Genomic DNA, 21,600 nt, shown 5'->3' with positions numbered 1-21,600 from the left:
ATACATGTGTGTGTGTGTGTGTGTGTGTGTGTGTGTGTGTGTGTGTGTGTGTGTGTGTGTGTGTGTGTATGTGTGTGTATCAGACTGGGCGATGTGTGCGTTTATGAGCGAAACACCTAAGCTGCACGCGGCTCCTGCAGAAAGTAATGGCAAACTTCTGCTGACTCTTTCGCCGCAACTTTCTCTCACTCTTTCCTTCTGTATCTTGCAGCTCACCTACGACAGACCGGCGTCCGATACAGGTAGGGATCCTATACGCCAAGGAAACCGGGAAACCGACCTTTATGAGCAGCCAGACATGGCTCGAGAAGGAACAAACATCTTAACATATAATTGCCGACAAAGTGCAGCGTCCTATACGGGAGAGGGCTACTGGCCTTTATAACCTCAGGAATACATCTCTCCCAGCTGGCTAACGAAACACATCTTGTGTCCGATTAGCATTTGTGAGGTGAGGTTATCGCTCCCATCCCTAGCCTGATGCCATACACACAGACTCGAGTTTCTGGGTGTGTACCCGTCCTCAGCGAGTGATAATCACATTTTTATACGTATACACAGAACATACGTGCGTGTGCACACACACACACATATATATAAACATGTATATATATCAACTACGATTGTTTACGAATATAAACAGAAACATTTTGCCACAACTGTCCACGAACATTTGGCGTAGAGGTGAATAATAATAATAATAATAATAATAATAATAATAACAACAACAACATCAAAAATACCTCAGGGATGAGAACACAGATACGACATTTCCCTAAGACCCCTGATGAAGGCTGCAGCGTGTATCAGCCGAAACGTTGCGTTAACAACAAAGGAGATGAGGACAAATATCCGTCAAATATTAAAAAAATGTAAATAACGTACATAATTCCCTTCTCCTAAATATAGATCAGAAAATTCTTTTGATACGTATATAATAATGCGCCCACCTACGTCATACACCGTATATATGAACATACATATTTTCAATGTCCTAATTATATTGATTGAAAATAGAATTACTGTTTAAAAAATAAATAATCTAACATAAAAAAAAACACATACATCCGTAGAACTATATAGAATAGCAACAACATAAAAACAAACCCTCATACGTCACAAATAACGAATGCTTACATCGTTTTAGAAACTAAAGCTGCAAAATTTGATTAGTCTTCCCTTGCATGTATTAAATCCTTACATGAGCATATTTTCCACTAAACAGGATTCAATCAAGATGAAAACCATCTTTCTTTTGTTAGCTCTTTTTGTTATTGGTAAGTAACTGTGAAAAACACTCTTCTTCTTCTTTCTCTTCAGAATTTCTCACGTCGCATCCTTTCGCCTTTTCGCCTTTTCTTTTGACATAACTCATCAATTCTTCCGCTTCATTTCTGTTTTACTCTCAAATTCCCTTACTTTTACTCTGATTCATTATCTCTTCATCTATTTCTTCATCTTTGCCTTATTCTCCCCCCCTCTCTGTCTCTCTATCTTCATCTGTCTATCTATCTATCTATCTATCTATCTATCTATCTATCTATCTATCTATCTATCTATCTATCTATCTATCTATCTATCTATCTTATACAGCCCCTGAGGGTATGTTATTTCCATTTCTGCTAATCCTCATCTCTCATTATAGGTGCTGTAGCACTTGATAACAAACGCTAATGCCACAATAACCACTTCAAATACTATAACACGGCTGAAATACCATTTCTCGTGATTTTAGCATATATTTGCTTTTTCCTTGATTTTTAGCTTTATATTGACATCTGGAGAAGTGACTTTCATTTCTCTATATAATCTCTTTCCTCTCGAAAATCATTGCCTCGCGTTTTATGTTCACATATTACTGAGGTTTGCACACAGTGACTTTTCTCATTTTTGAGGCTATCGTCTCTACCACACTGCAAAACACATTAGGTTAATCGTTCCGACGGATTTCATATCATAGTGTCTTGGCAACAACATCATGACACTCCGTAGCAAATAATACGAAAGCATTTTCGTGCAACTGATTATGATGTGGATGATATATTCGCTGCTTGCTTCACAACTTTTCTTAAATTGTAAATGCATAATTCTGAAAGTGAATATTAGGTATCCAGCTATTGCTTCAGAAAAGACTAGTTTGATAATCGACGCTGCTTTCATACCGGAATTTTGTGGTAACATATTCATGCATGGTGTTTTGCTGATATGCTCTCATCCTTTCGTCTCGTGTCATGCTGCAATAGAATCGTGCAACTCCTGTAGTTATATATTGGTGTTAGCAGTCATAGAATAAGTCATCTGCCTCCTCATGTATGCAACCTTGGTCAAACGATGCACATTTGCACTTGGTGTTTCAATTCGTAGCTACAGGGTTATGATAGGATATCCAGAAACCGTCTCGAGAGATGTAAAGCCTCAGACACCTTGGTTTTGTTTTAGGAAACGACGTTCTACATCAATGTTGTTAAGATTGTCATATGTAGTAGAGTATCGATCTAGTTTTCACAATTCCTCAGATCTCATCACAAGTCGAGTCAAAGAATCGGAATGAATGTATGAACACTTGTACTTCAAACATATTTGTCAGCCGATGTTTTAATACATGAGGCCCATATTTTTTTATCAGGATTTTATATTCCTCAGTGACTACATAAATGCTACTCCGCCTCCAGAAGATATAATCTGAGGATTATCCAGTAATTAATAGGGCTCAGTTGTGCGAAGTCGAAGAAAGGGTTCATCGATATACGGAGAGTCTTGCCCACCTATCATGCTATTTGAGGCTTCGTTGTACGTACGTATGTATAGACGAATGTACGAATGCATATCTGGATGGATGGATGGATGTACGTTTTCATATGTTTATGTCATCGTTTTCAAAGTTTTTTTTCCCAGAGATAGTACGAAGTTAAATACGTTTTCACATTTAAATGGTATTCAGCAACCCCACATTGTTGAAACGCTTTCAACTATTAAATGTCTCAGCTGTCTATGTACCACTTAATATAAAATTATACTTTCGAAATACGATGATAAAGGAAAACAAAATATATAGAATAATCACCATATGTATGAGGTTATTCCAAAGATGTTTCAAATTCCGCCGAGTTTGTCTTTGCCTCTTTCCCCAAAATTCCAGGTATTGTATATACAGTAAAAAGATTTATGTATTCAATTAATATATGCATATGATAACAACACAGAATACAATTCATGGCATTTCAATATTTCTAGGCCTCGTGAGAAAATGCATTACACAAGCACAAGACTCCACTCATTTAAAATTCTAAAATGCCAAATGCTATTCATTATTTTCAAAAGTTACAGTTGATTAAATTACAATGTGCTAAGTCTACGTCGAATGCTGTATCAGTGTTACGAAGTGATTTCAGAAAAGTCTTAACAATTTTAGGGATCACAGCGGATGGTAGCTGCCCCGAAAAAGCCAAGGATATGTGCTCAAAATCTATGGATATGTCACCCGAGGAAGACGACGAGAATTCGTACTGCAAGTAAATATACGTTTTCTTATAACTTTTTTCTATAACAGTCTATATTTTTCTAGTTTTGTAAATGGTATGAAATCATAAATTAAAACAAAATAGTTTTTATGTATTAATTCTAAAGAATAAAGAGGTATTTTAAAAGTTAGTGCACAAACACTTTAGTCCTTGACTGCTAAACCTAATGAGTCTTGCAGATTTGTATATGTTATGTTGCATTTTATAATTCTCAATCCTCTCTTCTAACCATATTGCAAGAATAAAGAGATCGACGGGTTGGCACATTCGTTGAACAAATTTCTGAGCAGCATTTCTCTTGGTTTTACGCTCTGAGTTCAAATGCCACTCAGGTCAAATTTGGAGAGCCTTTTAGTATAGCCTCAGTTCGACTAAAGCCTTTTTAGTTGGTTTGGTAGATGGACATATATATATTATAGTCAAGTTAAAATGCAACAGAAAGCGGAGATAGGTGAAGGAATAACAAGCATTATATTCGGTTAACTTTCACAAAGTATAGAAAAGACTTTGACATTTCGAGCCCGCGTTCTTCCACAGAAAGCATTGAGAGGGAACAGAAGATACGGTGAGTAGAAAATGTTTAGACATTGATGATTCAACATAATGTAAATTATACATATATTTATAAAAACACAGAAACACATTCATAAGTATAAAAGCATGTATGTGTGTGTATTTCTGTGTTCGTCCTCAACCGAAGCATGTATATGTGTATGTATATATGTGTGTGTGTATATATATATATGTGTACACATGCATATATATATATATATATATATATATATATATATATATATATATATATATATATATATATATATATATAGTTAATCCAAACAAGAAAGCACAAAAAAACACATTAACGCGTGGACGTGGAACAAATATAGTATTATTGGACGCTCAGGAAAGAAGGGAAGACGGAGGGTTTAACGTTTCGAGCGGCGCTCTTCGTCGGAAACATAGGAGAAAGAAAGATCCAGAGAAGGGAAGACAGAGGGAAAAAAATCGCCAAAGGTACACACGAGGTCACATTTTGAAAGACCGGAAGGAAAAGTTTATATATATCTGTACGTATATGTACTCGAATATTATGCGTGTGTGTATGTGTGTATGTGTGTGTGTTTGTGTGTGTGTGTGTGCGTGTGTGTATGTATATTATGTTTGAAGTGGTCTACAGATACTGTATATTGAAAACAAATGGCAGTTAGAATTTGGAGAATGTCTTTCTTAGCACTTCCGTTCGTTTTTCGAACTGCTTCAAACAAATTCAATATTAAACTGTATGTATATATGTATGTATGTATGTATGTATGTATGTATGTATGTATGTATGTATGTATGTATGTATGTATGTATCTATCTATCTATCTATCTATCTACCTATCTATCTAATTCTCTGTGTAACAAAATAGTTGTAATCCTGGCTTCCACCGCTAGAACCTCGTCACTCAATCCTCAGCCATCATAGTATACGGTAAAGCTGTTATTTATTGCGTCCCTCTTTTGCAGTACCTCTCCTCTGTTCGTCAATTTTAGTAATGGCTGAAGTAAAAGACTTTGTATGGTACAATATTGTATATATTCTCTTATATATTACCCTATGTTTTTTTCATTTTTTTTTTCAGGCGTGTTGAATATTTTTCTTCCTGTTTAGCAAAAGTAAACCATGGCTGTTCGGATTACTTCGATAGGATTTATGTACTACTCTGCCAAGGTGTGTTATTTAAAATGATTTTAGTATTTCATTTGTTTGTAAACATAAACGAAACCCAACAAAAAACAAATATCAACGAATTATATTTCGAACAACAAAGATTTTATAATGTCTGATCGTGTTTTCACGTCTCCCTAGCATTAGAATGCTTGGACAACGAAGGATTTTGCGAATTTAAGGGACTATTATAAACAAATGGCGACAGCAAGTAATTTATGCTGCTATACACATTCTCGTTGACTGAGCAATTTAGCATGAAGTATATTTATAGGCAATTCAGTGCTTTTTTCGTAACCGTTAACTATAATGATCAGAATTTAACCATGCAAAAACAGAATTTCTATGTGAATCAAATTCACATTAAGTTAAAAGATTCTTTGAATTTGGAATGTAATCATCATAAAAATCTATTTAATCGTTTTATTTTCATTTTCTTAACATAGGGAATTCGACCGATAGCCTGCATGGCATAATGAAATCTCACATCATCATATTAATGGTATCTATTATATCTGCGTTGGTGTGAAGAAAGAGAAATTCAACTAAGAAAATATTTGACGTAAGGATAATTGTAACTATTTAATAGCTTCAATGCTTGTATTTCTACCCGACTGCCTTGGAAGTGATAGGCATCTTTTTTAAGCACCTTTCGAACCGTTATATTTATGTTCGTGTCAGGATTCAATATCAGATCAATGTAAAACAATTATCAAACGAAAGCAATTATGCGTGAGTGTAGATATAGTAAGCAAGTATGTAAACATGTTTATGTGTATATGTGTATGTATGCAGTTTAAGGACTGCCCATATTTTACGTCGATTCCTGGGACTCAGAAGGCCGGTTATTTGGTCTCCATGTCTTATAAAGTACAGAGGTAACACGTTCAAGATAGGAAAATTTGTAGAAACCGGTGAAATTGTTTGCATAAACACCGCTACTTTATATATTGACCCACAATACATGAAATGCAAATATGAGCTCTACACGATTCGAACTGAGACCTTCAAAGAGCCGGACTCTATGACAGTAAGAATTGCCTCCGACTTACTAGTGTTCCTGCAAGTTAGCTATCTTGATTCTGTACGCAGATACAATATATAATTTTTATTAAGATCCTGTAATCATCCTGAAACAACACCAAAAAATGATCACAACCTACGTTAGATAGATTTTTAAGGAAACGCAAACTCACATTACTGAATTATATACAATAAACATAACTTATATGAAAATCAATATTTTATTCAAATACTTCAATACATATTATTTTGTTTTCATTACAGGTCAGGTTCCAGTCAGTAATTCGTCTAGAGACTGTCTCTATGCAGTATATTCTGAATACATGCAGAAATAAATATTTCTTGATGCAATTGCTTATCTTTGATTTTATCATTATCATTATTGATGTTTTGGCGGTGAGCTGACAGAATCGTTGCAGCACTGAACCAAAAGCTTAGCAGTGTTTCGCCCGTCAAAATGTTCTACGTTCAAATAAGGCTGAGACCGACTTTGCCTTTCATTATTTCGGGGTCGATAAATGAAGTACCAAAGAAACACTGAATTCCGTATAATCGACTAGCCCCCCATCCACAAAATTTCAGACCTTGTGCCTATAGTAGAAAGGATTTTTATCATTGATGTCGTTGCTGTGGTTGTGGTTGCTATCGTTCGTCGACTGCCACGCCTTGCGCGTCTTTCTCGTGAGTTTATTGTTATTTGCACAAAGTTGTATATTGTAATATTTGTTACCGTTGTGTAATTGGATTAGCAACTTTTTCCTTCCTGGGTAAGTACTGGGATGTAGTAACGAGCAGAGTGACCGATATCGGCCAGATATTTACAGAGCAAAAAGTATTCCTTGAAGGTCGAGTCAAGGTGGCTTATGCTTACGTCGCAGACCTCCACGCCTAGCCCCACTTTACGTCTGGCCAAATTAGACTGCATTTAGTTCCGCTTTCTGTGGCAGGTAAACGTTCCACCGGTCAGGCGTTCCATCTGTTGCTAACACCGGTAGATGGAGTGCTGCGCATGTCTTGGTTGTTGATGAGTAGACATGCGCTGAGGTTATAGTATCTCCAGCGCTTCATTTACCAGACTGGATTTTCCACAGCTTGAAACTTTGACTTATTGTACAACGAGGCAGAGTTTCGTCAAGTGCTCACAACCCTCTGTCAGTCGGGCAATGTGATCAGTTGATGTTCCATTCTACCAGGGGGTTAGTGGCAGGCAGGTGTCGTAATGTTCTTGGAGTTGATGAGAATGAGCTGGTCAGTCTGTTCCAGAGGAATTAGGGACTGAAACTAGTGGCTAATTTCCAAAAATACCTGGCCTGGCAGTGCAACCAGAGGCATTGCCAGTTTAGGATTAACTCTACTGATATGGATGTGCCTTTATCCGAGACGCACTCAAACTGAGACGAAAGGTTCTGTACGTTTCTGTCGAGTGCGCAAGTATTACTTACCAGTGTGTTTATGTCCAACACCTACTGTCACGTGTCGAACGAATCCAGCTCTCACCTGAATCCATTGTGAACGTCATCCCACCGACTTACTTTGGCTGGGAAGGGCAGACACTGTTACTCTGTCAGGTAGCATTGGTGGATGCAGCAATGTGAGAATAGAATGAGAAATACTGCCTAACAGCAATTTTATTGGGCAACTGTTTCTCCTATATCCTCAAGCCAACAACTCATTATTAGGGGATTTGGTAAACAGAATCTGAGAGAAAACCGTCGTATACATGCATATATGTTTCTTTGTGTCTTTGTATATGTGCTTGTCTCCCATTTCGCCTTGAGAACTGGTGATAGTTTGTTTACGTCCCTACAACTATGCGGCTCGACTAAGTGACCGATAGAATAAGTGCCAGACTAAGAATGTCCTAGTGTCGATTTGTGCGATTATAAAAAACTCTTCAAATGTTGTTCCAGTATGGGCACACTCAAATGACTAAAACAAAAAAAAAAAAAAATTATAAAAGAAGTGTTATTTCCCATTTGTTTCTTTCTTGAAATCAAAAGAAATGTCTACTATTCCCTTCAATCTCTGCTTTTGTGACCTGGATACCAATGTTTGCAGCGGACCTATTTTCCTGTATATTTCAGAAAAATTCAGCGCTTCATTTGCTGAAGCAGAAATATCGTTAAAGCAAATATCCTGCTCAATACCACAGATTTGCTTGCCCGTCGCTTGACCTTACCCACTTGAGAAGGTCTATTTATGGCTGGCAATATGTGTGTCCTTTATCGGGAGCAGGATCAGTGAGGAAGCATCATAGCCATGCATTGAGAAGGATACTTTGGGGTTTGAAGAAATGTAAGAAAAGCAAAGTTGGAAGGAAATGTTAGCGATTCTTCATACATTTTAGAAGCAAGGAAATGGTAAATAACAGTTACTATCCAAGGACAAACATGAATCAAAGCATACTACTGAAATGTCTATATAATTGTTGTCCTATATATTTCTTAAGAATCAGACGTATTTCCTTTTTAAACGTGTAAATGGTAACTACTAATGATATCGTGGCGTAATGGAAACGAAGAAATTGGAAAGAGGTTATATGCTCCAGCGGTCTCAGACTTTATTTCAGTACGCTGACTACAGAAGACAGACAGAAACCATTTCATTTGCAATAAATATTAGTCAAAATGTAATTCGAAACATTCATTTCATCTTTTATAGACAGTCAGTTACGATAGCAGACGTTCGTGAAATATTACCAAATTCACAGAGACTATTTCTGATACTTCTTATAAATAGTGTGACAGAATAAAAATTCTACAGATCACGGTGCATATAACATAATAATATGGAGAACAAATTTAGGGCGGTGAGCTGGCAGAATCGTTGGAACGCCGGGCGAACGGCTTTCCGACACTTCGTCTGTCTTTATGTTCTGTGTTCAAATTCTGCCGCGTCGACTTTCCCCGTTCATCATTTCATGGACGATAAATTCCTGATGAGCACTGAGTCCGGTCTACTGGCCCTGGGCCACAATTTGAAACCAGTACTTTAGTAATAATTTTATATGTATCATGATGTTTTCACTAGCGGTCCCCATGAATGTTTCAAGGAATTAAGAGGAAACTTATTGGGCTGTCTGAAAACTTTATTCAAAACCCTGATAGCGTAGCCTTTGTTGTTTCTGCATCATCTGCTAATCATTGAAAAATGAAGCAAATTGATATACGATAATTAATTTATGTGCAAATGTTTAGACATAATAGGCTGCTCTCTCCGTCTTTCTCTCTCACTCATCGCCTTTCCCTCTTTCTTTTTTATTTCGCTCATCGCCTTTCCCTGCAACTATTCAAGTGAAAACCTTATGGACGGGTTATGTAACGCAGAAAAGGAACTTCGTTAAACAAACGAATTACACATTTCACACACACCAAAACCACTCCCATCCCCTCCCGTTCGAGTAATCACGTGGACGGACGGACTAAGAAACGGAGCGACTCTCAGAATCATTATAAGATGCCGATGCCGTAGGAGACGAAATAGATTACAATATATTACATAGTTTTCGCAATATGATGTTGATACAAAGATCCATGAACATCACTCACCAATGCTATTAATTACTGTTCTGCTGGTATATTATTAATAGTAAAATTTGCTTCACCTCATGACTTGAGTGTTGATCTTGCCCTCGTCAAGACAGAGACAAAACACGATGTGTTGCATGCAAGCACCTTATTACACGTTGAACCATTCCACTTAGTGACAATGAATAGTCCCAGGACGCAGCAAACCTCTCCGACTCTGCTATTCCCAATGTTCCTCTTTGTCAACTGTGGAACGGCGAACAGATTTGATAATATTTCTTAGTAAATAAATATGCGCCTAAAATAATATCGACATTATAGAGTTTAAATTCTTCGTAGAATCGCTTGAGCTACATCAAGCGGATCTAACTTATGCGCTCCACCGCATACGATTTATCACAACATAGTAAAACAAAAGCATTAATTTCAAATATCAGTCCAAATCTCCAAGATGCAAATGCTTGTCTCCACGATCTGATAACTGCGTGCCTGCTCGCTTGATTCCAGGACGATACCTGAGGTGAACGTAGCCATTTACTGATCCGCGACTGACGTTGATTGCTAAATTGTAACCATTGTGAACCGTTTCCTATTTTAGCTTGTCCGCTTCCCTAACATTTTAGTGAGTAAAGAGCTATCAACTGAATTAACACACTTAATCGCAACAGAGAAGGACAAAGTCATTGCCAGCAACAGGTATTGGGCAGGTGTTGTGAGAGCCTTCGTCCGCCGAAATTACTGCATGTACCTTTGAACACGAATTTAGGACCAATTTAGACGGTTACAAGTCACTCCAGAAGACTGCGGCTATATCATGGCTGGTAATGGATGCTGCTGGATGGCCATGTGTGAGGCAGTATGATTTTGCTCCTTATTATTATTATTATTATTATTATTATTATTATTATTATTATTGTTATGAAGACGGTGGGCTAGCACAACGGGCGGAATGATTAGCGGTATTTCGCTTGTCTTTACGTTCTGAGTTCAAATTCTGCTGAAGTCGAGTTAGTGTTACATCCTTTCAGGGTTGATAAATTAAATACCAGTAGAGCACTGGGTCCAAGTGATCGACAATTCCCCTCTCCACGAATTTCAGGTCTTGTGCCAATTGTAGAAAGGATTATTATTATTATTATTATTATTATTATTATTATTATTATTATTCTATGTTTGACTTTTGCTTTATGTCTGTACAAGTTGGCTCCAAGTCTCACCCAGAGACCTCAAGAGACAACAGGTTGGAAGTTCTGTGCCATATATTGGGGATTTTTTGGGTGTTGAACTAGTGAATGTCTAATACATAAAAATAAAATTAATTTTTTTTTTTTTTTTTAAATAAGAAAAAGTTTGTTTTAAACCTTGGGATTACATAGAGAGTATTTTGTGTAGGATATGAGCAGTTACCATGGGCACTATCTTTTGAATTTCTGCCATTTTGGGGTTTCCTGGTATCTGAGTTAGGTAGCAATCAGTCCCTTTCGCTATCATTCCCAGGGCACCTATGACAACAGGTATTGTTTTAGTCTTCAGCTTCCACATTTTGCTGATTTCTATTTCAAAATCTTTATATTTGCTCAGTGTTTGGTAGGTCTTGACAGATACGTTTATATCGATTGGGACAGTCAAATCAATGAGGAGGCATGTTTTTTGTCTGAAGACTTTCAATATAATGTCTGGTCTATTTGCATCCATCTTCCTGTCAGTTTCAATGGTGACGTTCCAGAGGAGTGAGATGTGTCATTTTCAAGCACAGGAGGTGGTTTGTGTTCCCACCATTTTTTTTTCATGGGGCAAATTCAGGTTTTTGTAAATTATCCAGTGAATATATTGTGCAGCTCTATCATGCCTACTGAGGTATTCTGTAGGCGCTAGAAGACTGCATTTGGAGACAACATGGTCAATGGTTTCATTTTGTTGTCGGCATACACGACATGTTGGGCTACTGCCGTTCTTTAATATGTTGGCCTGGTAGTTTCTTGTTGGTAGGCATTGATCTTGAGCTGCTATGATAAACCCCTCTGTTTCAGATTTTAAGCCATAGACCATTAGCCATTGATGGGTCAGGGCTTTGTCGATATCTGCATTATTCGCTCTCTTTGGGTATTTGCCATAGAGAGGTTGTTCCTGCCATTTATTATTCAGAATATCTAAGGCCGCAGTTTTGGCACGGGTTTTCATGCGCCTAGCTTTTTCTGTGCTTGTTTCTTGTATGTCTATCTCTAATTCCGAAATTGGTTGTATTCGGAATTCGCTTAGATATTCCTTTGCCTGTTTTTGTGACTGAGTATGATGCTTTCTTGTTTTCATGTTTTGAGACAAGTTTTAACATCCAGTCCTCACAGTTTTTCAGGTAGGTGTCTAGGCCAATTGTAGCAATCTTCATTGTTATTGCCAGTTGCAAAAGACCACGGCCTACCTCTTTTCTTGGCAGATAGAGTCGTTCTGTATCTGCCTTAGGGTGGTGCATTCTATGCATTGTCAACAGTTTCCTTATTTTTCTGTCAAGCTGATATATTTCAGTAATTGACCAGTTAATAATATTGAAACTGTAAGTCACGACTGGTATGGCTAATGCATTGATCGCTTCGATCCTGTTTCTCGCATTCAGCTCTGTCTTGAGTATTGCTCTCACTCTTCGATAGCATTCTCTACTGATCCTTTCCTTCATCTCTCAATGCCTTATTCCATTCCCGTCAATTACCCCTAGGTACTTGTAGCTCTCCGCTGGGTCTAGTTCTTTTATGACATTCTGCTGGTCAAGGTTAACGTTAGATGTTTCTGTCATTTTTCCTTTGATAAAGGTAGCCTTTGCACATTTATCGAGGCCGAATTGCATTCTGATGTCGTCACTGAATTGTTTGACTATCGCTAGTAAGCCCTTGAGTTATTTGTCATTGTTTGCAAAAAGCTTTAAATCATCCATGTAAATGAGATGATTTATATTTTTATCAAATATTTTATACCCGTACTGCGCGTCATTGAGCAGCTTTGAGAGAGGTATTAAGGATAAACAAAAGAGGAGTGGTGACAGTGAGTCACCCTGGAAAATGCCACACGAAATTTTTACATCACCAGCATTTAGAAATTATTTGTCACTATTCAAAGTCAGTGTGGTTCTCCATGATCTCATACTTACAGTCAAGAAGTTTCGCAGAGTAGGTGCTATTTCATACATTTCCAGGCATTTCCTAATCCAGCTATGTGGTAGGCTATCAAAAGCCTTTTTTATAGTCTATCCAGTCTATTGATAAGTTTTTGTGTCGTTTGTGACAATCTTCTAAGATCATCTTATTGATGAGTAGTCGACCTTTACAGCCGTAGGATCCACGTTTACATCCTTTCTGTTCATTAGGGAATATACTGCTGTCTGTTAAAAAATTGTAGGTATATTCCGTCAGGACAGATGTTAGAGTTTTGTACATAGTTGTTAAGCAGGTTATGCGTCTATAGTTTTTTGGTTCATTTGTTTCTTCACTTTTTATTATTATTATTATTATTATTATTATTATTATTATTATGAATCAGTAGTATATTTTTTATATCGTGCTTAGGTATGTGCTGTGATTTGGTGTGATGCCCTGGTGGTTATTGTATGGAATGTGTTCTGCGTAGGATGTGTGCAGTGCCTAGTAGTGCAATTTCCTGTATGTTATATGTGTTTGTAAGTCCTGTTTTGTTTTGTTATGTATTTGTCTGAATATTTTTTTATAATGCCTAATGCACCTATTATGATAGGAATTGTTTCTGTTTTTAGATTCCACATTCTGGTTACCTCTATTTCCAGGTCTTTGTATTGTGAAAGTTTCTCCATTTCTTTTAGAGACACGTTGTCATCCGCTGGTATTGATACATCAATTGGAAAACATTTTTTTCTTCATGATCTCTGACAACTATATCTGGTCTGTTGACCTTAATTTCTCTATCTGTGTGTATTGGCATATCCCAGAGTATGGTTGCTTTCTCGTTTTCTGTGACCTTTTCTGGTGTTTGCCTATACCATTATTTTTCTGTTGTTATTCCATAATGTTGGCATAGCTTCCAGTGTATATAGGTCCCAACTTTGTCGTTCCTGTGAATATATTCCTTCTTAGCCAGGATTGGGCAGCCAGAGATAATATGATTTATTGTTTCTTGTCCATCTCCACATATTCTGTTATTATCATTATTATTATTATTATTATTATTATTATTATTATTATTATTATTATTATTATTATTATTATTATTATTATCATTATTATTATCATTATTATTATCATTATTATTATTATCATTATTATTATTATTATTATTGTTATTATTATTATCATTATTATTATCATTATTATTATTATCTTTATTATTATTATTATTATTGTTATTATTATTATTATTATTATTATTATTATTATTATTATTATTATTATTATTGTTGTTATTATTATTAAGACAGGCGAGCTGGCAGAATCGTTAGGTAGCAGGGCGATATGCTTAGAGTTATTTCGTCTATCGTTAGATTATCTAATCAAATTCTTCCGAGGTCATTATTGGCTTTCATTCTTCGGGGTCGATATATATATATATATATATATATATATATATATATATATACGTGGACGTGGGCGTGAGTGCGTGCGTGTGCCTCCGTACATATAGAAACGTATACGTAAATATATATATGTGTGTGTGTGTGTGTATGTATATGTATGTATGTATAAATATGAGAAAAGAGGAAGTCGTAAGAACTTTGGAAAAGTATATTTTTAATTCATTATCAATACCGCTTTCGTTTGTGCACGAAATTGTCAAATAAAATTGGTGAATGTGCGAACAGTTTGTTCATTTATATAAATCAGGTGTGTTTTTTTGTTTATCAGCGGAGAATATTGTATATTTTTTTTATTGAGAGGTTCTAGGACAATGAAGATTGATAGATGGATAGATAGATCCCATTGTAAAAGAGGTCAACATCCTTAAACTCATGTTTTATGCTAGTAGCTAGACAATCATAACAGTGTAATTAAAGAAATTAATGGTAAAACTCTATCTCTCTCTCTCTCTCTCTCTATTTATCTATCTATATATCTATCTATCTATCTATCTATCTATCTATCTATCTATCTATCTATCTATCTATCTATCTATCTATCTATCTATCTATCTATCTATCTATCTATCTACCTATCTATCTATTTATGTTTTTATTTATCTCCATTTTCGTGGAACCTCAACCCAAATCGGAAAACAGAACAATGTTCTCTTCTAAACAAAACAAAAATCTATATACATATATAGTTTTAGAAGTGGTGTACAGACATTGAATACTGAGAAAAGAGGAGGTCGCCAGAGTTTTGGAATATTTTATTTATTTAGTCTCACACACAAACACACACACACACACACACACACATACACACACACACACACACACATATATATATATATATATATATATATATATATATATATATATGCATGTATATATGTATATATGCATAACACCTACGATTGTTTACATGTATAAGCAGAGATGTTGGGGTCCGTATATAAAAATGCACACACTGGCGCACGACAAAGTTTCACGAGTAACTTTTGGAATCCCCAAATGAAAAAAAAACAAAAACAATAATAAAATCACATTTTTGTGGGATAATTAAATTGAAAATAGAATTACTGTTTAAAAAGTAAATATAAACTAAGAATAAAAAAATACATCCGTGAAAAACTATATAAATTTTGAATTACATAACAATGGAAAATTCCTACGTCACAAACAGCGAATGTAATCAACGCTTTAGAAACAAAAGCCGCCAGGATCATTAGGCTGCGCTTGCATGTATTAAATCCTTACATGAGCATATTTTCCACTAAACAGGATTCAATCAAGATGAAAACCATCATTCTTTTCTTAGCTCTTTTCGTTATTGGTAAGTAACTGTGAGATAAAGGCGGCGAGCAAGCAGAAACTTTAGCATGCCGGGCGAAATGCGTATCGGCATTTCTTCTGTCATTACGTTCTGAGTTCAAATGCCGCCGAGGTCGACTTCGCCTTTCATCCTTTCGGGGTCGATAAATTAAGTACCAGTAACGCACTGGGGTCGATGTAATCGACGTAATCCGTTTGTTTGTCCTTGTTTGTCCTCTCTGTGTTTAGCCCCCTGTGAGCAGTAAAGAAATAGGTAAGTAAGCCTTCTTCATATTGACAAGGTCTGTTTTAAATTTTTACATGATTAACGTGTTCTCACATTTCCCTTTGTACCTCTGTATTTTCATTTAGTTTCTTCTTTCCCATTTACTTAATTCCTTCGTCCCGTTTCTATATAGCTACTACGATTGCCCTTTCTAAGGTCCTGAGGTGGTAGAACCGTTAGCGCGCCGGGCGAAACTTGTAGTAGCATTTCGACTGCTTTTACAATCTGAATTCCTATTCCATCAAGTTCGAATATTCCATTCATCATTTTGGCGTTGATAAAACAAATACCAGTTGAGTACTGGAGTCCATGTAATGGACTTAACCATCTCCCCAACTGTTGCCGGCATTGTGCCACATTTGAAAGCAATATCTTTCACTCCGTCTCTTTAACGCCCTCCTTTTCTTTGTCCACAAATTCCTCTCATCTTAGACTCTCACTTTCTCTCCCCTCTCTCTCACACACTCACTCACTCTCTTTTCTTTCGCTCTCTCTGTCTTTCTCTTTTTAGTCCTTTCTTTTGACATTACCCATTAATCCATCCGCTTCATTCATTTATTACTCTCAATTTCCCTTTTATTGTTTCTTTGTCTCTTTATCTATTTCTACGTCTTTGTCTTTCACTTCTCTCTCCTCCTCTCCATCTATCCTATCTACCTATTTATGCATTTATCTATCTATCTATCTGCCTGTACGATTGCCTGACTGTCTGCCACAATCCACATTTGTGATATATCTAACAAGTTCACAATGATACATTACTGTTATATCTAGACCAGGAAAAGGGGTCAACGCTTAGAGAATCTGTAATTCAATTGAGCTCGTCAAAGTTTCTCTGGCACATAAATATGCCATCAAAAACCGTACTGTTTCAGTTTTTCTTTTAATCATCCCTCCCAAGCACACAAACACACACACACACTCTCTCTCTCTCTCTCTCTCTCTCACTTTTTGTATATATATATATATATATATTCCACATACACACGGGCACAGAAGAACGCATATACACATCTTTTAATTTTCTCTCGTTTTCTGTACGTTTCTTGCAGTCATTATCCCACGTACATTGTCTTTTTCCATGTTTCTGCCTGCTTGATGCCTGTCCTCCTGATGATGGCTGTTTTCCCTCTCATCCAAAACGTAGTCATGGAATCCCTTCACCGCATCAAATATTTACTTCGAAGCACAGAACTCGTAAACGATTAGAGGCATTCATTAAAACCTACTTCAATGCTACGTCACAAATACGTTTTATAATTATTCACGTAGAGCTAATTGCATGCTGTTGCGTGAAGCTAAGATCAACAACACCATAACATTTAGTGAGTCATACTGAAGCGTAGGAGTGGCTGTGTGGTAAGTAGCTTGCTTACGAACCACATGGTTCCGGGTTCAGTCCCACTGCGTGTCACCTTGGGTAAGTGTCTTGTGAGTGGATTATGTAGACAGAAACTGAAAGAAGCCCGTCGTATATATGTAAATGTGTGTGTGTGTATTTGTTTGTGTGTCTGTGTTTGTCCCCCCAACATCGCTTGACAACCGATGTTGGTGTGTTAACGTCCCCGTAACTTAGTGGTTCGGCAAAAGGCACCGATTGAATAAGTATTAGGCTTACAAAGAATAAGTCCTGGGGTTGATTTGCTCGACTAAAGGCTGTGCTCCAGCATGGCCGCAGTCAAATGACTGAACGAGTAAAAGAGTAAGAGTAATAAACATAGTATATATTTCTGTGTGCTACTAATAGTTCCATGTGACGAAAAGGATACAGACAGCATTTCGTATCACGTCTGATATCTTCACGCCATACTAAGTCTCTCCCAAAATGCGATAATAAACGATTTCTGCTAAAATATTGTTTCTCAATATAGGTGCTGTGACGCTTGGTTACACACGCCAATGTCAAAATAACTACATGTAATACTATAGTGCCGGTAAAGTACCTGCACAGTTCTCGAGATTTCAGTATCTATGTGCATTTTCCTTGCATTTTAGCTTTATATTGACATCTGGACATGTGATTTCCATTAATCTACATAATCTCTTTTCTCTCCAAAATCATTGCTTCAGGAGTTATGTTTGTGTTTGATTGAGGTTTGCACACAGCCCTGCCCCCAGTGCATTTTCCAATTTTTGTGGTTTATCGTCTCTACCACACAGTTGTCTGGTGTTAATCGTTCATATTACAGTGTCTTGGCTACAACCTGCTGACTCTCCATAGATAATAATACGAAGGTAATTTCGTACACATGATTATGATATGCGTGATATCCTCGCAACTGTTCTTAAGCTGCCAATGTACAAATGAATATTAGGTATCCGGTTATAGCTTCACATTATCGATGCCGCTGTCGAATCGAACTTTTGTGACGACATATTCATGCATGGTATTTTGCTGTTGTGCTCCCATCATTTCATCTAGTGACATGTTGCCTTAGAATCACGCAACACATGTGGCTATATATTGGTGTTAGCAGACATGGAATATTTCTAATGCCCTGCTTTCCGAATTTCCTATCATCAGCTTCATGTATGCAAAATTGGTCAAGGGATGCACTTCCGCACTTGGTGATGCAATTCGTAGCTAAAGGGATGTGATGGAATACCCTAAATTTGTGTTGCTAGATGTAAACGTCAACCAGCTTCCTTTCGTTTTTTGAAAAGCGGTTCTACATTAATGTTAAGATTTTCGTATGTGGTGGAGTATATTTCCAGTTTTTACTATTCCTCGGATCTTATTACGAGTCGATCAAAAGAACCCCAACGAAAATATGAAAACCAGTACTTGAAACACATTGCTCGCCGATGTTATAATACATGAGGTCCATGATATATATCCCTTATATATCCCTTTGTGGCTAGTTAAATGCGACGTTACCTCCAGAAGATATATGGTTATCTGAAGTTTAACCAGTTATTTATGGGGCTCATATTTGGGTCTTTCCATGTCAGAGATAGATAGTATTATGTAAACATGCTATTTGAGTTGTCGTTGTACGTACATATGTACGAATGCCTATCTGTACGTATGAATGTATGTTTTTGTGTTTCTGTCATTTTTATTTTCAAAGATTTTTTTTCTTTTTTCTATCGGAAGTAATACGAAGTCAAATGCGTTTTCCCATTTAAAAGGAAAACCCCACTCTGTTGAAGCCCTTTCAAATATTAAATATTTTGACTTTCAATGAACAACTTGACATGAAACTTTATATTTGAAGTACGCTGATAGAGGAAACGAAGTCCACAAATTAATCGCCATGTGCATGCGGTTATTATTTATTCAATGGATATTACAAATTCCACCGAGGTAGACCTTGCCTTTTATGCTTTCGGGTTCGATGAAATAATTTCCCGCTTACGCACTGGGCGTGATGTAATCGACTAGTCCCCCCCTTCTCCCAAATGTCCAGGCCTTGTGTCAACATTAGAAAGGATTATTTATTCAATGAATGTATGCATATGGTAACAATCCAGGATGAAATGCAGGGCATTCTACGAGAAAATATGTATTATACAAGCACAAAACCACGTACATCGAATATTCCAAAATATCAAAAGTTCAGATTTTTTCACCGAACGTTCTATCAGTGTTACGTAATATTTTTAAAATGTCTAAATTTTTCAGGGATCACCGCACAAAAGAATTGCCCCAAAGATAGCAAAGAGTTGTGCCCAAAAGCTATGCAAATGTTTCCTGAAAAGAAACCAGACACGGAGTACTGCCAGTTTGTATGCGTTTTCTTATTACAACCTCCCCTATTACAATAGTTTATATTTTTATATTTTTGTTAATGAAGTGAAATCAAAAAATGAGACAAACATTTTTAAAAATATATTTTAATGGTAATGAAGAAAGAGCTATTTTGAAAGTTCGTGCTCAGATTTTTTACTCCCTGACTGCTAAAGCTGTTCATTTTTTGCATATTATTATATGAAACGTTGTATAGTAAATTTGCAATCCACTTTTCTAACCATATTGGAAGAAAAATGAGAGCAATGTGATGGCAGATTTGCTAAACGTTCGGACAAAATTCTAAGCACCATTTCGTTTGGCTTTACATTTTGAGTTCAAATGTCACTGACGTCTATTTGAAGAGTCTTTTACTGTAGCTTCGGCTCGACCAAAGCCATACTAGTTGAGTTGGTAGAGGGAAACTAAAAGAAGCCCGTCGTATTAGTTTAGTGTTTGGAAAGAATGGAAAAGTATTTGACGTTTCGAGGATGTGCACTTCCACATAAAACATTGAGAGGCAAAGAACAAATACAGAGAGGAGAAAAGGTGCAGATATTAACGGTTCAACAGAATCAAAAGGATAGATGCAATAAACTGCCGGAAGCACCATCAAACATGAATATTACAGGCATGTAATTTGATGGTAGACATTTCAATTTCTATACAACTTCATTTAAAATTAATACTAACCAATAATTAGACTCACAAACACATTTATATACATACATATGTAGAAATATATATCACATCTCATTAAATCCTACCTAGAGCATGTGATAGAAACAGAGAAAATTATCATCCGCGATCATCCGCTGGAAAAGTTTAAATTCTGTTCCATTCCGCTGGAGGTCTTTCAGGTGTTTGGGGGTGATATTGAAAATCTCTGGTCCCATGAAACCAAATCTTCTTCTGTATTTTGTCCCCTCTGCTGGTAGCAATTTTGGGATCTTCACCGCAATGGAATGGCACCCTGTCTTGATATTTGTGCCACTATTCTTCCAAAATATTCCAGATGTATATCCACGCTCGTCTTTTCCTCCTCCCTTCTAGGGAATAGAGATTATGACATTCAGCATAGCATGGTGGCTGACAGGTCGCATTAAGAAAAAATTCTTTGTATAGCTTCTAATTCTATTTTCGTTTGGCTTTCGAACGGTACCCGACTCTATAATATTAAAAGTGTATGAACATACTTATTTCCTGTATTGAGGTTTGGGTATGAATACTTAACATACATGAAACTATTATGAGTCTATATAAATCTACACGGATACACACACTCACACACTCACTTTGATACTTACTTTGATGCTTTGATATTTTTCGGCCAGTATCTGCCCGGACCATGTCTAACTTAAGAGCGCCACCTGGCAAAGTTATTCAAATTAGGAATCGGAAAACATGGCCTATTCAAGGAGAGGGTTATTGTTTACGGAGTGCAGGGAGTTTATCCGAGATTTTTTTGAATGAATTTGTCCAAAGAATTCTTGAAATTTATGGGGTCTGTTTTTCCTTTAGTGTGCTTTAGTGTAATGGTAAAAAGAGCGGGGCCTACTGAGGTGAAATAATTGGGCTGCAATAGGTGAAGCTGATATGATTTATGTTGTGAGTGGATAGCACAAGGTTCAAGTCTTGGGTGTATCTTAAAAGCAACGTCAACATCATTTGGCTAATGCTGATGGAATATTCTTCCATATCCAGCAGATGATGTAGCGCTCACGGCGGCAAAGGCTCCCACAAGCACATTCACAAACAGGGACACTCTCTCACTCTCTATATCTCTCTCTATCTCTCTCACACACACACAAACACACACAAAAATACACACACACACACACACACACACACACACACACACACATAATTATATAAATCAAAATATTTCCGGAGATGACCTCCATTCTCCACACAC

At 36.7% G+C, this 21,600-nt stretch overlaps 1 protein-coding gene across 1 annotated transcript in view; it reads left to right on the top strand.

The window, feature by feature from the left end:
* Positions 1-692: 692 nt before the first annotated feature.
* The window catches only part of LOC118766390, a 29,418-nt gene continuing 8,510 nt past the window's right edge, over positions 693-21,600 (top strand). The window contains exons 1-5 of the mRNA XM_036509803.1: positions 693-1,277; positions 3,413-3,512; positions 5,147-5,235; positions 5,679-5,794; positions 6,520-6,613. Coding sequence (XP_036365696.1) covers positions 1,202-1,277; positions 3,413-3,512; positions 5,147-5,235; positions 5,679-5,761 — 348 coding nt within the window. The 5' untranslated portion in view covers positions 693-1,201 and the 3' untranslated portion in view covers positions 5,762-5,794; positions 6,520-6,613. Of the gene's footprint in view, positions 1,278-3,412; positions 3,513-5,146; positions 5,236-5,678; positions 5,795-6,519 lie in introns of the transcript that reaches the window.

The sequence above is a fragment of the Octopus sinensis genome, linkage group LG15 (genome assembly GCF_006345805.1).
Source record: "Octopus sinensis linkage group LG15, ASM634580v1, whole genome shotgun sequence".
Taxonomy (NCBI): domain Eukaryota; kingdom Metazoa; phylum Mollusca; class Cephalopoda; order Octopoda; family Octopodidae; genus Octopus; species Octopus sinensis.
This window is presented reverse-complemented; position numbering and strand designations above follow the sequence as displayed.